General features: G+C 43.8%; 1 protein-coding gene across 1 annotated transcript in view; it reads left to right on the top strand.

Moving 5' to 3' along the window:
* The first annotated feature begins 280 nt into the window (after positions 1-280).
* The window catches only part of LOC144485073 (NUAK family SNF1-like kinase 1), a 49,495-nt gene continuing 33,288 nt past the window's right edge, over positions 281-16,487 (top strand). Inside the window, exon 1 of the mRNA XM_078203370.1 lies at positions 281-1,029. Within this exon, the coding sequence (XP_078059496.1) occupies positions 805-1,029 (225 nt within the window). The 5' untranslated portion in view covers positions 281-804. The remainder of the gene's footprint in view (positions 1,030-16,487) is intronic.

Below are 16,487 nucleotides of genomic sequence, written 5' to 3'. Positions count from 1 at the left end.
AGAGGGACTAAAGTTATACAGGCAGGAGGTTTTGAGATTGGGATGTGGTTGTAACTGAAAATTAATAATTTAGAAAAGAGAATTAGAGAACACAGCAGCACAATGCGCTTGAGAAGTTGTTGATGTCCATTCTCAACTATGAGGAGAATGCAGTTAGTATGTAGCAGGCGGTGTGATTGACTGGGAGATAAGCAGTGACAGAGAGCACGAAGGGCCGGAGCTGGCAAAACAGATGCCGAGACTGAAAGAGATAGAGAGGCGGGGACACGGATCATGAGGCAGACAAGAGGCGAGATAAAGCGCAGGATGGAAGAGGCAGGGGGAGACATTGATGTCGTGTGGCATTGTCTGCTGGTTGGAGAGTGTGGGAGCGGAGATATTACACAGGGACCGCTGTGTGAGGCTGGCATGTGGAATGTTGCACTGTCTGAATCACTGGCGTGCCACGGCTGAGCTGCCCGGGCCGCTGAGCCCTGACCTGGCCACACAGATAAACTCACTGAGAGGTGAAGCAGCTCCGGATTGTGTTTGAAAGTATAGTTTCCGGGCGTTTACGGAAGGCAATCTGAGTTCACACAGGCTGGAGCCTTTCACCCCGCGCTGCTACTGTGTTCACATCCTGAACTCACCTTTCTACTCTCGCTGACTCCTGAACGAGTTCTTGACCTTCCCAGCGCTGTCTGTAGGGACTCCCCTTGGAGTCTGATTCCCCCCCGCCACTGGAAGGAACCTTTCACCGACTGAATCCCCTGATCCGGAAAAGTTGCCCTGACCAGAACGGATGGAGGGAGCCAGCGGGGAAAGATGAAGAAAGAAAAGTGTCAGGAGGGCGAGATGATAACCAGAGGCAAATCCGATAGTCCCGAGGAGCAGGACTGGGAAGAGAGTTCCGACAGCCAGTTCTGCCCAGCTGTAAAGAAACACCAGCACAAACACAACCTGAAGCACAGGTACCAGATCCTGCAGACCTTGGGCAGGGGAGCCTATGGCAAAGTCAAGAAAGCGCAGGAGACAGCCACTGGCAGGACAGTAAGTAGCAATCTCATCAAAATAATGTGTGGAAACAGAAACTACCTTGGAGTTATACACTGATTGGGGTTTGTGGAATTGGAGAAGGTGCAGCTTATTTTTATTTATTATTGTCACAAGTAGGCTTACATTAACAGTGTGAAAATCCTCGAGTCACCACACTCCGGCGCCTGTTCGAGTACACTGAGGGGCAATGTAGCATGGCCAATGCACCTATATAGCACATCATTCGAACCATGGGAGGAAATCGGAGCACCTGGCGGAAACCTACGCAGATACAGGGAGAACGTGCAGACTCCGCACAGACAGGAATTGAAATTCCCCAAGCTGGGAATTGAATCCATGTCCCCGGCGCTGTGAGGCAGCAGTGCTAAGCACTGTGCCACCGTGCCATCCATCAACGCTGAAGTTTCTTTAGGAAAAGGGTTCTGAGTTATTGTGAAAGTCCAGAGTGTTGGTTCTAAGCACCAACTCCAACAATCTGGCACTCCACTGCCAGATACTAAAATATATTATCCCTTTGATTTGATTTGATTTAATTTATTACTGTCACATGTATTAGTATACAGTGAAAAGTATTGTTTGTTGCATGCTATACAGACAAAGCATACCATTCATAGAGTACATAGGGGAGAAGGAAAGGAGAGAATGCAGAATATAGTCATACAGTCATAGCTAGGGTGTAAAGAAAGATCAACTTAATATAAAGTAGTTCCATTCAAAAGTCTGATGGCATCAGGGAAGAAGCTGTTCTTGAGTCGGTTGGTACGTGACCTCAGACATTTGTATCTTTTTCCCGACAGAAGAAGGTGGAAGAGAGTATGTCTGGGGTGTGTGGGGTGCTTGATTATGCTGGTTGCTTTTCCGAAGCAGCGGGAAGTGTAGACGGAGTCAATGGATGGGAGGCTGGTTTGTGTGATGGACTGGCCTATGTTCACAACCCATTGTAGTTTCTTGCAGTCAGAGCATGAGCCATACTAAGCTGTGATACAACCAGAAAGGATGCTTTCTATGGTGCATTTGTAGAAGTAGTGAGAGTTGTAGCTGACATGCCGAATTTTCTTAGTCTCCTGAGAAACTAGAGGCGTTGGTTGGCTTTCTTAACTATGGTAAGTAGTCTCACAACATCAGGTTAAAATCCAACAGGTTTATTTGGTAGCATGAGCTTTTGGAGTGCCGCTCCTTTATCAGGTGAGTGGTGATGAAGGAGCGGCGCTCTGAAAGCTCGTGCTACCAAACAAACCTGTTGGACTTTAACCTGGTGTTGTGAGACTACTTACTGTGCCTACCCCAGTCCAACGTCAGCAACTCCACATCATTTCTTAACTATAGCATTGGTGCGGAGGGACCAGGACAGGTTGTTGATGATTCGGACACCTAGAAACTTGAAGCTCTCAACCATTTCCACTTCATCCCCGTTGATGTAGACAGAGGTATGTCCGCCACTATACTTCCTGAAGTCGATAACTATCTCCTTCGTTTTACTGATGTTTTACTGAAGGACAACCAAAAGGCCAAATGGCCTCCTCCTGCTCCTATTTTCAATATTTCCTATTTACTAAATGAAAATAAGGTAACAGGAGATGCAAATAGTTTCCAAATAGATATGCAAATTCATCTAATCTATTTTCAAAAGCTTTCATGCAATTTGAATGAACTGGGTTGATGTAACAGGAAGGGAACAAGATATGAGACAGGTATATGGGTGTATTTGGTATTCCCAGGTTTATCCTGTAATCATCTCGTTGGAGCACCTTGGGATGTGATCATAAATAATGGCTTTCTATAAGTGCAGGTTACTGGTGGGTAGTTATTGTGAGATCATTATTGTCATTTGCACCCATGCTTTGCTAAACAGACATCTTCACTAAATCTCAAGATTATCATCATAGAAACCCAACAGTACAGAAAGAGGCCATTCGGCCCATCGAGTCAGCACCGACCACAATCCCACCCAGGCCCTACCCCCATATTCCTACATATTTACCCACTAATCCCTCGAACCTACACATTTCAGGACACTAAGGGCAATTTTTAGCAAGGCCAATCAACCTAACCTGCACATCTTTGGACTGTGGGAGGAAACCGGAGCACCTGGAGGAAACCCACGCAGACACAAGGAGAATGTGCCAACTCCACACAGACAGTGACCCAAGCCGGGAATCGAACCCAAGTCCCTGGAGCTGTGAAGCAGCAGTGCTAGCCACTGTGCTACCGTGCCGCCCATTAACGTCCCAAAATGAACAGACCCCACACAACCCCACTTTTTTGTAGCTCTGTTTGCATATATGCATATTTCGTTTTTCTCTTGTTAATCTCCTCCCCTTGCCCCTGAAGGGTTTAAAGTTTATTTATTAGCGTCACAAGTAGGCTTACATTAACACTGCAATGAAGTGGCTGTGAAAATCCTCTAGTCGCCACACTCTGGCATCTGTTTGGGTACACTGAGGGAGAATTTAGCATGACCAATGCACCTAACCAGCACGTCTTTCGGACTATGGGAGGAAACCGGAGCATCCGGAGGAAACCCATACAGACATGGGGAGAACGTGCAGACTCCGCACAGATTGTGACCCAAGCTGGGAATCGAACCTAGGTCCCTGGCGCTGTGAGGCAGCAGTGCTAATCACTCTGCCTCCCATGCCACTGTGCAACCCAGAGCTTGCCAGAGTATAGTGCAGAGTATCCCTGCATACTTTTTCCATAGAAATTCAGTTAGACCTGTTATAAGCTCAGCGCTGCGCAGCTAGACCAACTGGGAGGCCTGAGGGCCTGTCAATGTTGAGCTTCAGGATTCATTTCAGTGAATGGTGTGGCTGCCTGCCAACCCTCTTCAGACACTCTGCACATTGAAAATGCCAAGGTGGGGCCATTGGTTTTGAAGATGCCTTCTGGGGGGTGGTTGCGACAGGCAGAGTGATCAAGCATTGAAAGAATTCTGCTCTTCATCAGCACTCTTTGGTAGCAACTGAAGAATAAAGTTGGCCATATGAATTTTACAGTGGCTGATATGCATACATAGAGGCTAGAATTAGGGGACACAGTTTAAACATAAGGCTGAGGTGAGGAAAATGTTTTTCATTGAATCCTGAGTCTGTGACACTCTCTTCCCCAGAGTGCAGTGGAGGCAGGGTCATTGAATATTTTTAAGGCAGGGGTAGATAGATTCTTGACTAACAAGGGGGTCAAAGGTTTTTAAGTAGGGGGAATGTGGAGTTGGGGCCACAATTAGATCAGCCATAATCTTATTGAATGGTGGTACATCCTCCTTCTCCTGATACATATGTACATATGTATACAGATTAGGGACGGGAGCCCTCTGCAAATTGTGAGCATTATTCTTTTTGTTACACTTGATAAATGTGCACAACACATTTCTACCTCTTCATGCCTGCAGGCTATTTTACCACAAGGGCATTACAACTGAGACCAATCCAATTTTCATCCACACCATGAGGCTTGCTGAATTGTAATCAGGAGCTAGAATTCAAGCCAATTTTGTTCACCCTACTCTGGCATTACTGTGACCAATTGCAATGTCCCGGCTGCCACCTCAGCTGAGTACAGCTAATTTAGCACAGATTGGTGCTTTCAGTTTATCTAAATTAAGGTGGATTATGGGGTTTAAAATAGCTCTGGTTTGGAGAGCTGATAAGGAATTTACCAGTGTGGTGACAGAAGGATGAAAAGCAAACAAATGTTAACCTGAGTGTTAGTAAAAGAGAAGCTAAGTCTATTTTTCTACCGTTCTTTCTGAGTGCATCAATGTATGTTTTTGAAACTAACAATCATAAAAATACTGGATACCAGTTTTGTATCCATGTACAATCATCCATTGTCAACATTGCACAAACCCTCGATGTGAGTTTCAATTGCAAGCTTGAAATGCCATGAGGTTAAGATAATTAATTACCCAGAATCCAATCCAAATCAACATATGGGCGGTACGCTGGCACAATGATTAGCATTGCTGCCTCACAGCCTCAGGGACCCGGGTTTGATTCCCAGCTTGGGTCACTGTCTGTGCAGAGTTTGCATGTTCCCCCCCTGTCTGTGTGGGTTTCCTCTGGGTGCTCCGGTTTCCTCCCACAGTCTGAAAGACATGCTGGTTAGGTGCATTGGCCATGCTAAATTCTCTCTCAGTGTGCTGGAGTGTAGCGACGAGAGGATTTTCACAGTAACTTCATTGCAGTGTTAATGTGAGCATACTTGTGACACTAATAAATGAACTTAAATAATCAGAAGACAATCCCATCACTAGAGTAAGGTACTGCTCAAATCAGTTATATACCATTAAATATGATTAGTTAACAGCCAATACAGTGAACACAATCCAGCATGTCATTTAATAGAATTATATTTCAGCAAAATAGAAAATGAGGTTTCCACTTGCGTAGATGAGGGTTATTTTTAAAATTGCCCAATTGAAAAGATAATAAGTGAAAGATATATGGACAAATGCTGCTTTGGAAATAATTTTGATTTTGAATCTTCTCTTGATGAGTTTTCTTTCACTCTCAGTGATTTGAGGCATTGCAACTTATCAAATCGTCATTCCCAGCGATGCCACCTCTACATCCCAGATACTCCATTTAGCAGCAATGATTGTAGAATTTCCTCGGGCCTTGCCTGATCAATTAGATATTTTCCACATTTATTCTGGGATGTGGACAATACTGGCAAAGGAACATTTTTCTAATTCCTGCTGTATCGGACAAGGCAGTACTGGAGTCTTTCCTTGAAGCACAGCAGTTTTCATGCTGATAGTGGCCCCACACATCAAAATGTGAAGTTCAAGATTTTGACCCAACAATGATGGGTGAATGGCAATGTCTGTTCAAGTAAGGATGAAGACTGACTTGGAGGGGAAGTTGGAGACCATGGTGGTCCCATAAGCTTTGTTGCTCTTGTTCTTCTTAATGGCTGAGGTTGCAGGACTGGGTGGTGCTGTAGAAATAAGCTTGTCAAATGAGTAATGAAGGGAGAAAATATTGATTACAGTGTCAAGGGCACCAATGAAGCTGACTGCTCTGTCCTAAATGGTGTCAGGGGCACAGAATGTCCTCTGGATGGGGGACATTAAGAGTGGCTCAGTACTACCCATCGAACTGGCCGAGCACTGAAGGATATAGCTGGACTAGAGGCAGATGGTGAAATTACCAAACTGAGGGAAAATGCACAAAAATCTACCTGTTGCAGATGCATTGCACGGTCATTGTGGAGACAAAATCCCATTGATAGACTGAAGACACTGTGCTGTTTGGTACTATCACCACGCCAAATAGGGTAGGTTCAGAACAGATCTAGCAGCTCAAATTTCCTTGATCAACATCGGCAGGAAGAGAATTTTATTCTACCACCATCTGTGAACTCATAGCCCACCATTTTCCTTCCTCTAACATTACCATCAAGTCAGGGGATGAACCCTGGTTCAATGAGGAGTGTAAAGAGTATGCCTGGAGCAGCACTAGGATTATCTCAAAATGAGGTACCAACCTGTTGAAGCTATAATTTAGGAGTACATACATGCTAACTAGCAGAAGCAACATGTATGACAGAGCAAAATGAATGCAAACCAAACTTACCCAAGAGAAGTTCCACTGTACTATTGCATCCAGCCATAAATAGTGATGGACAATTAAACTATTAGGATGAGGAGGTTTCATAAGAAATAGGAGCAAAAGACCACAGGGGCCTCAAGATTATTCTTCCATTCAGTATGATCATGGCGGATTTTCTGCCTGAACTCTATTCTCTCACCATATCACTTGATTCCTTGAGAGACCGAAAATCTGTCTATCTCAGACTTAAATCTACTCAATGATGGAACACCCAGAGCTTTCTTGCAGACAGAATTCCAAAGGTTCTCGACCCTTTGAGTGATGAAATTTCTGCTCTTCTCAATCCTAATTGCTATTCTGAGGCTGGGTTCTGGTATTCTAGATTCCCCAGCCAGGGAAGACAATCACTCAATGTCTATCCCGTCAAGCCAATCCGAATGTTTCAATGAGATTAAATCTCACTTTTCTGAACTCCAGAGGGTTAGAGGCCCAGTTTACTCAGCCTTCCATCACTGGACAACCCCAATCTTATGACCCTTTGCTCTATCCCCTCCAATGCAGGTATATCCCTCCTTAAATATGGAGACCAAAACTGGGTAAGGTATCCAGGTGTGGTCTCACTTAAATCCTATACAATTGTTGCAAGACTTCTTCATCTTGTATTCCAATCCTCTCACAATAAAGGTCAAAATGTCATTTGCCTTATTAATCGTTTGCTGCACCTGCATGCTAACTTCCTGTCTTGTACATCCAAGTTTCCCTGAATGTTAACATTTAGAAGCTTCATGCCTTTAAATAATATTCTGCTTCTCTATTCTTTCTACCAAAGTGAATAAACTCACACTTCCGCCGATTATATTCCATCAGCCCGTTTGCTTCTCACTCACTTTACCTTTGTATATCTCTTTGCATGTTCCCTGTGTCCTCACAGTGGCATTCCCACCTAACTTTGTATCATCAGCAAACCTAGGTACATTACTCTCAGTCATTTCTCCAAAGTCATCAGTATAAATTGAAAATAGCTATGGCCCCAGCACTGTTTCTTGCAGCATTTCACTACTTACAACCTATCAACTTGAAAATGCCCGCTTATCTCTACTTTTTGCTTCCGATCTGTTAACCAATCCTCCACCCAATGCTAATATATTGGACGGAACTTTATGGCCTCGCTCAGGCAAGAAAGGAAATTCCCGCCTGAGGTTAATGGTAATTTCCCTTGTTGGACCCTCACCCGATTCTGTGGCAAGTGAGGTGGTAGAGTTCCGGCTATTCTCTCCAAATCTATGAGTCCTTACTTTGCATATTAACCTTTCGTGCAGCCCCTTATCGAATGCCTTTTGGAAATCCAAGTATATGGCATCTACAAGTTCCCGTTTGCCGACCCTGCAAGTTACATCCTCCAGTAGCCCCAACAAATTTCCTTTTGCAAAACCATGTTGATTTTGTCTGATCATACCATGATTATCTAAATGCATTGTTAGCACTGCTGCCTCACAGCGCCAGGGACCCGGGTTCAATTCCGGCCCTGGGTCACTGTCTGTGTGGAGTTTGCACATTCCCCCTGCATCTGCGTGGGTTTCCTCCAGATAGAACCATAGAACCATAGAAAATTACAGCTCAGAAACAGGCCTTTTGGCCCTTCTTGTCTGTGCCGAACCATTTTATGCCTCGTCCCACTGACCTGCACTTGGACCATATCCCTCCACACCCCTCTCATCCATGAACCCGTCCAAGTTTTTCTTAAATGTTAAAAGTGACCCCGCATTTACCACTTTATCCGGCAGCTCATTCCACACGCCCACCACTCTCTGCGTGAAGAAGCCCCCCCTAATATTCCCTTTAAACTTTTCTCCTTTCACCCTTAACCCATGCCCTCTGGTTTTTTTCTCCCCTAGCCTCAGCGGAAAAAGCCTGCTTGCATTCACTCTATCTATACCCATCAAAATCTTATACACCTCTATCAAATCTCCCCTCAATCTTCTACGCTCCAGGGAATAAAGTCCCAACCTATTCAACCTCTCTCTGTAACTCAGCTTCTCAAGCAACTCGGCAACATCCTTGTGAACCTTCTCTGCACTCTTTCAATCTTATTTACATCCTTCCTGTAACTAGGTGATGTGCGGGTTGTGTGGATTGGCCATGCTAAATTGACCCTCGTGTCAGGGGGATTAGCAGGGTAAAAATGTGGGGTTACGGGAATAGGGCCCGGGTGGGATTGTGGCCGGCGCAGACTCAATGGGCCAAATGGCCTCCTTCTGCACTGTAGAGATTCTATGAAACTTCCTTAATGAAAGATTCCAGCATATTCCTGATTACTTATGTTGGACTTACTGGCCTGTATTCCCTGTTTGTTTAACTCTCCTTCCTTTCTTGAATAGTAATGTTATATTTACTAACTTCCAAACCACTGGGACCATTCTAGAATCTAGGGAACTTTAGAAAATCATAACCAATACAGCCATTATCTCTGCAGATACTTTTTTCAGCTTTTTACTCTGAACTTTTGCAGCCAATGTCTCTGTCATTTCCACATGATAATTTCTCATGTCTCTGCCTCCAAAAGACCCAACATTTACTTTAGCTACTCTCCTTTTTATAAACTGGTAAAAGTATTCCTGGCCAGTTACTCTCATCTTTTTTTCTTCTTTTATTGACGTAATGGCCTGAATTTTTCAGATAGTGGGGGCTTGGCCCATCATCTGGAGGGTTGGTGGGGAACATATCCCACTGAGCATTGATTGGCAGCAGACAAGACTTCCGTCTGCACTTGGAAGAAAGTCCTGCCTTTGAGAGCTGTCAGCCAATCAGATTGGCCGACAGCTCTCCAACCCCTCCATGCACAGCGCTGCAGTGGCCAGAAGAGGAACTGCAGCACTGTGTCTGGGACTAAGTAAGAGTTTTAACAACACCAGGTTAAAGTCCAACAGGTTTATTTGGTCGCAAATACCATTAGCTTTTGGAGCGCTGCTCCTTTGTCAGATGATGTGGAAATGTGCTCTCAAACAGGGCACAGAGACACAAAATCAAGTTACAGAATACTGATTAGAATGCGAATCCCTACAGCCAACCAGATCTTAAAGATACAGACAATGTGGGTGGAGGGAGCATTAAGCACAGGTTAAAGAGATGTGTATTGTCTCCAGACAGCTCATTTCTAGTCTATCTCTTCCAGTAATTACAACATCAGCATCTACCCAACAAAATGGAAAAGTGCCTTGATATGTCCTGCCCATCAAAAGCATAACAGGTCCAAGCTAATCAAATACTCCATTAGTCAAATTTCAATCACTGGCAATGTGTTGAATGTGTCATTACCATTAGTATCAAGCAGCACTTACTCATTATGTTCCATTAGAACCACTCAGCTCTCGGCCTCAATACACCTTGCCCCAAACATGGACAAAGGAGCTGAATTCCGTTGGTCAGTGACTGCCCTTTTCATCAGGGCACCATGCAGCAGCAAGCGGCCCTGATAAAATTGAAGTCAATAGGAATCACTTGGAGCCATGCTGACCACAATGGAAGATGGTTGGGGTTGTCAGCAACTAATTGCCTCAGTCCCAGGATATCACTGCAGGAATTCCTTAGGGCATTGTCCTAGGCCCAATTATCTCAACTGCTTCATCAATGGTCTTCCCCCACTCCTTTTCTACGGTTAGAAGTAGGATGCATAATGTGCAGTTCTATTTGTAACTCCTCAGATAATGGAACAGTGTATGCAAGAGCTGGATAACATTCAGGCTTGGTCTGATAAGTGGTGCATAACATTCGCATCACCCAAGTGCTGGGCAGTGACAGTTTTCAAAGAGAGGGAATCTAATCATCTCTCCTTGATGTTCAACGGCATCACCATTGCCAAATTCCTTACTATCAGCATCTTTGGAGGTCACCATTGACCAGAAAAATAACTGGACTAGTCACATGATGCTATGGCTTCAATAGCAGGTCAGAGGTTGGAAATTCTGCAGCTCCCCAAAGTCTTTGTTAGCTACCATGGCCTCCCAAAGTCTTTGCACAATTTACAAGATACAGGTCTGAGTGTAATTAAATATTTTCCTATTGTCTGGGTGAGTGCAGTTGCAACAACACACAAGATTCTCAACAACATTTAGGACAAAACAGCTTGCTTTATCATCACCTCATCCACCACCTTAAACATTCACTCACTTCACACCAGTGCAGCAGCAGCGTGTATCATCTACAAGGTGCCTTGCAGCATCTCAGCAAGTCTTCAACAACACCTCCCGAACTCACAACCAACAGTGCCTGGAAGAACAAAGGCAGCAGACACATGGGACCACCACCAAGCCACACACTGTCCTGACTTGGATATATATCGCTGCTGCTTCAACATCAGTGGGTCAATATTCTAGAACTCTCTACCTTGCAGTGCCCAAGAACCTTCACCACAGGGACTGCAATGGTTCAAGAGGGTTGCTCACCACCACCTCCACAAGAGAAATTAAGAATGGGTAATAAATGCTGAACTTGTGAGTGGTGCCCGCATACAATAAACACACTTTAAAAAGTCGAACCCATTCAAGTGACTGCTGAGTATTCTATTGCAGTCCTCCTTGAGTACTGTAGCTGGTGGAGAGATATTAATGGGTTGGGAAGTGAGTCACACATTGTAGAGTACCCAGGCTTTCATCTGCTCTTGTTAAAATGGTCAGCTCAGTTAAGCTTATGATTCATATCGACCCTTCAGGTTGTTGACAGTGATGGTAGCATGTACTATAGTGGATCAGACAGAAGTGGTTGGGCCTTTTCTCATTAGTTATTTCCTGGCACTTATATTATGTGATTGTGAGCCTAAGCATAGATGTTGAGTAGGGCCTGCTGTCGGCTGGCATGCCTGCTTTATCATCGGAAGAGTTGTAAATGGAGCTGAATGCTGTAGAATCAGCAGTGAACAATACCTTTGACCTTGTGATGGAGGGAAGATCATTGATGATGCAGCTGAGGATGGCTGGGCCATGGGCACATCCCTGAGGACTTCCTGCAGTCATATCCTGTAAATTCATCTTCAAAAGCCATGACCATTCTCTTTCCTGTCAATTCTAATAGCAGTCTCCAGAGCGGCTTCCCCTGGGCCTCCATTGGTCTGGGTTCGGACTCCTCGGAGCCGAACTCCATCAAAAATGCTGATTCCACTGTTAGTCATTTCAAATGAGATGGAGGATAAGAACCAAGCAAGGCTAGTGTCTGTTATTTCTGCAGTGTTGGGACGGGGAGTTAAGTATTTATTTTACTCACTGAGCCCTATCCATCTAACCTCTCACTTGATCACCACTGTTTACCTTTAACTAAATACCTGCAGCACAAGTTCCAAAACTTGCTTTAATCACAAAATATCCACAAAAATAAATCTATTTATGTTGAGACTATCATTTTTGCTTCAAAATGCTGTTCATTAATCAGACATAATCAAATAATTGGAATTGACGTTGCAGTATTTATTCAGGTATGTGTGGAGATATTTATGTTGACGAGGCTGAACAGGAATGAAGCACACCACTGCCTCAATTAACCTCTGTAAATGAGGCAAGTGTTTTCAACTTGATCACATACTTCTTTGAAAAGTCATAACGTCATGCTTAGCAGCACCTCAAATTTACAAGCCCTCCCATGTTCGAACTCAGCTGTGTTGTGAGTGCCAGACTGTCTCAGTACATTGGTGCTCTCAACAGGGACAATAACACAAGTGAATATTTTTGGCTTGTTGTCAGTCTTCAAATTTCTATACAAGGTTAATTTACACAGGAACCGCATTCCGCACATTTCCTCAAACAATATTACGTTATTTTTGGAAACTGTATTCCAGTAAAATTTGCTAAAAATGTATCAGGGATGGGAATCTTTCCAGAATTTGTTTTAATTACTCTGGAGTGAAGCCAATATCTCCAAGCTGCCAGTCTGTCTCAGGGATGATTATGTCTTGCAGTTTCAATCCTCAGAGATTGATATTTCCTCCAGCTCAGTGTCAGTTTGTTCAACACCCTCAGCCTTTGTGGCTGGTGTTGCTTCCAACCTGTCTGGCTGGCTGGTATCATTTGCAACTTCATTCCCCAGGGCAGCAATCCCTTAGAAGGTATAGTCTTCATGGCTAATGTATCTCCCTGCTTTGAAAGCTGGTGGCTCTTTAACCTTATTTAATAGATTTGTCCACACACCACCCATTTTACAAACAGTAGCATGCCCTCCATCATACCCCATCCTCCTTGTCTTGACCCCCAACTTCTTATCCATCCCATCCGACCTCTGATCACCTGTTTTCCAGCCTCCTATTCTCCTTGCAAACTCCACCACCCCACCCCAACGTTCAATCCGAATTCTCAACTTCACTTACTTGAAGACCACTGCTAGTTGCTATTAGGGCGGCACGGTGGCACAGTAGTTAGTACAACTGCCTCACAGAACCAGAACCTCGGTTCGATTCCTGGCTTGGATCACTGTCAGTGCGGAGTCTGCATGTTCTCCCCATGTCTGCGTAGGTTTCCTCCGAAAGACGTGCTGGTTAGGTGCACTGGCCATGCTTAATTCTCTCTCAGTGTACCCAAAGAGATGCTGGAGTGTGGCGATTACAGGATTTTCACAGTAACTTCATTGCAGTGTTAATGTAAGCCTACTTGTGACACTAATAAATAAAATAAAACTAGTAGCATTCTGATCTTGGTCTTTTTGCCAGCTAACTAATGGCCCATGCTGGTTCCACTGGAATAGGGCCCAATATAAGAGGCTGCCTCAGGCCTTGCCATTCAGGAGTTGGGCATGCACTGAGTACTCTCAAAATTGGGTTTAGCCACATTTCTAGGCTATGGTCTCTTAATATTCTTAGACCATATCCCAATTCTCTTCCTGAAACTGGTGGCACACTAAGGTAGACTTTCGTCCATTTCCATAGCTAGTAGCAGGTCGCTAGTCTGTCGCCAGGAGGTTTTGGCTTGAGGGACAGCACTCCAGGAGCCTCTCCCACTCTACCACCAGCCATTGGTGTGTTTGGAAGGATTTGCAGAATGACACACTCAAGTCCTGGGGTGGGACTTGAACACAGTAAGAAGTTTAACAACACCAGGTTAAAGTCCAACCGATTTATTTGGTGGCAAAAGCCACTAGCGTTCGGAGCCTTAAGCTCCTTCTTCAGGTGAGTGGGAATTCTGTTCACAAACAGGGCCTATAAAGACACAAACTCAATTTACAGAATAATGGTTGGAATGCGAATACTTACAGCTAATCAAGTCTTAAAGGTACAAACAATGGGAGTGGAGAGTGCATTAAGACAGGTTAAACAGTGGGACTTGAACCCAGAGCTTCCGGCTCAGAGGCAGGGATGTTACCACCGTGTCTCAAGACCTCTGAGACCATATGGCTTGTCATATTTCCTGGCCTACTCGGTTCTCAGGGCTCCTATCTTACCCATCATGTCCTTGAGACTTGTAACTCTCCTAACTTTATCTCCAGCTTGCCGTTGTTTAAAACTAAAGCGTGAGAGCACAGTGATCGCTCCCAGTTTTCAGTAAGCTACTTAATGCATATTCCAGCTAGGAACAGTCATTTCCATTCTTCTCCATCTGGGTTCCATTGTCTTGTTATCTCACAGCCTGGGTTAATCATGTGTAGCGTTGCAGCTACTGAAGCTTAATGATGGGTATGTGGAATCTGTACTGTTACAAGGGAACCTCAATTATCTGCCATCCCATTATTCACACTAACATTTTTTCATAAGAATTTTCATGGGAATTGGGAGACCAGCAGGAGTTGGGTCTTAGTTTTGAATGAGCTAGCTAACAGCCAATTAAGTATTTTAAATTGATTCTTCACAGACTAGGCTCTTGATCCAGCAGGATAAGTAGCTGTAATCTGGATATTCATAGAATAGAAATAGAATTTACATCTATAGCATTTAGTTTCAAGTTAGAAGACAGCCTGAGCCAGTGTTTCAAAAGCTGGTGATGATGGGAGGAATTTGAAGGGACAGACTAAAAGTATAGCACAAGAATATTGTTGACATTACATGAAGTGGACTGGCTTGAGAGCATTTCCATCCTATAATTTCATAGAATGTTCTAAATTAGGCTAACGACAATAAAGAAAAGAACGACTTGTCTTTATATAGCAACATTCATCATCAGCAAATATCTCAAAGTACTTCACTGTCAATGAAGTACTTTTGAAGTGTAGTCACGATTGTTTGAGCAAAGCAAACTCCCACAAACAGCGTGACAATGTCCAGATAATCTGTTCTTGTGATATTGATCGAGGAATAAATATTGGCCAGAACACTGGGGAGAACAACCCCGCTGTTTTTTGTAATGTTGCCACAGCATCTTTCACATCCACTCAAGCAGGCAAATGGGGCCTCTGTTTAATGTCTTATCTTAAAGTCAGAATTTCCAACAGTGGAGCGAGCACTCCCTCGGGACTGCACTGGAGTAGCCTTGATCTTTGTGCTCAAGTGCTGGAATGGGATTCGAACCTAGAACCAGCTGGTGGCTCAAAGGTGAGAGTGCTGCCAACAGAGCCACAGCTAACACTCAACTGTAAGCCTCTTCGCTCTCGTCCTGAAGAATATTGAGCTCCATACCTGTAACCTATTGAAACTACAGAAATGCACTTCCGTTGAGAAATTACTAAATGTGTGGCAAGCCCACATATTGGACCAGCACACGCCATTTCTCTCATGATCAGAAATTAGTGCTTACATACAATTACACATAAAAACAAAGGTTTTGTTTCAAAGCAGACTGGTTAAGTTTATGAAAACTATTTTCCTGCTGTGAGAAAGATGGATGGGAGAAAATTATAACCATGGCAGCCATTTTGGTCATATACAGCTGCAGTACTTGCAGTCATTCAGCCCCTCCCCCAATCTCTGTGTTTCATTCCTCTGACCCTAACCTCTTGTGCAACTCCTCCCCCTTTGCAGGCATTGAATGATCTAATTTCACAGCACATATCACATCACACCTTAAAGTAGCAAAAAATCATTTCATCTACAGACTGTTCCAGACAGATGATCAAATTACACAACTGTGGCTTGTTAGCAAACTAACTTATTTCATATGTAACATTGCAGCCCTTGTCAGCATGTATCATACATTGAATGTGGTAAGAATGTGGTTAGTTACAGAGGAAACACCTTCAGTTACTGACTCTGATGAGGAGTTGCATATTTTAATTTGAAAATGATTCATATACAGCTTCATATCCAATGAGCGCAGGTCTGTATCTTGTATAGTTTCATGTTTGGTGACAGCATTATTGAGTAAATGAGTTTTTATTTGGACTAGTAATCCAGAGATCAAGACCGATTACCGAAGAATATGAGTTAAATTCCACCGAGGCACTTTGAGAGTTTGAATTCATTCTTTGTTTTTAAATCTGTAAATAAAATGCTGTTATCAGTAAAAATAATCATTAAGCTATTGGGACGTGGTAAACACCCAACCGGTTCACTAATCAGGGAAGGAAATCAGCTGGCTTTCACTCAGTCTGGCCTGTATGTGAGTTACTTCCTCCCATACTTGATTTGATGTGGAGGTGCTGGCGTGGGCACAGTGAGAAGTCTCACAACACCAGGTTAAAGTACAACAGATTTATTTGGAATCGCGAGCTTCCGGAGCGACTCACCTGATGAAGGAGCAGTGCTCCGAAAGCTCATGATTCCCAATAAACCTGTTGGACTTTAACCTGGTGTTGTGAGACTTCTTACTACATTTGATTTGGGCCCTGCCTATACATGATTCCAATCCCACATAAATGTAGTTGACTCTTGACTGCCACCTGAAGATATTAGCAAGGCGCATTGTTTTGAATGCTAAATGCATTCTGATACAATTGGGAATCAGCCAAGGTTAATGCAGAACTTTATACAGTCCAGAAGTTCCATAGAGTATT

The sequence above is a fragment of the Mustelus asterias genome, chromosome 3, assembly GCF_964213995.1.
Source record: "Mustelus asterias chromosome 3, sMusAst1.hap1.1, whole genome shotgun sequence".
In the NCBI taxonomy this organism is placed as follows: Eukaryota; Metazoa; Chordata; class Chondrichthyes; order Carcharhiniformes; family Triakidae; genus Mustelus; species Mustelus asterias.
Note: the sequence above shows the minus strand (reverse complement) of the source record. Positions and strands in the feature narration are given on the sequence as shown.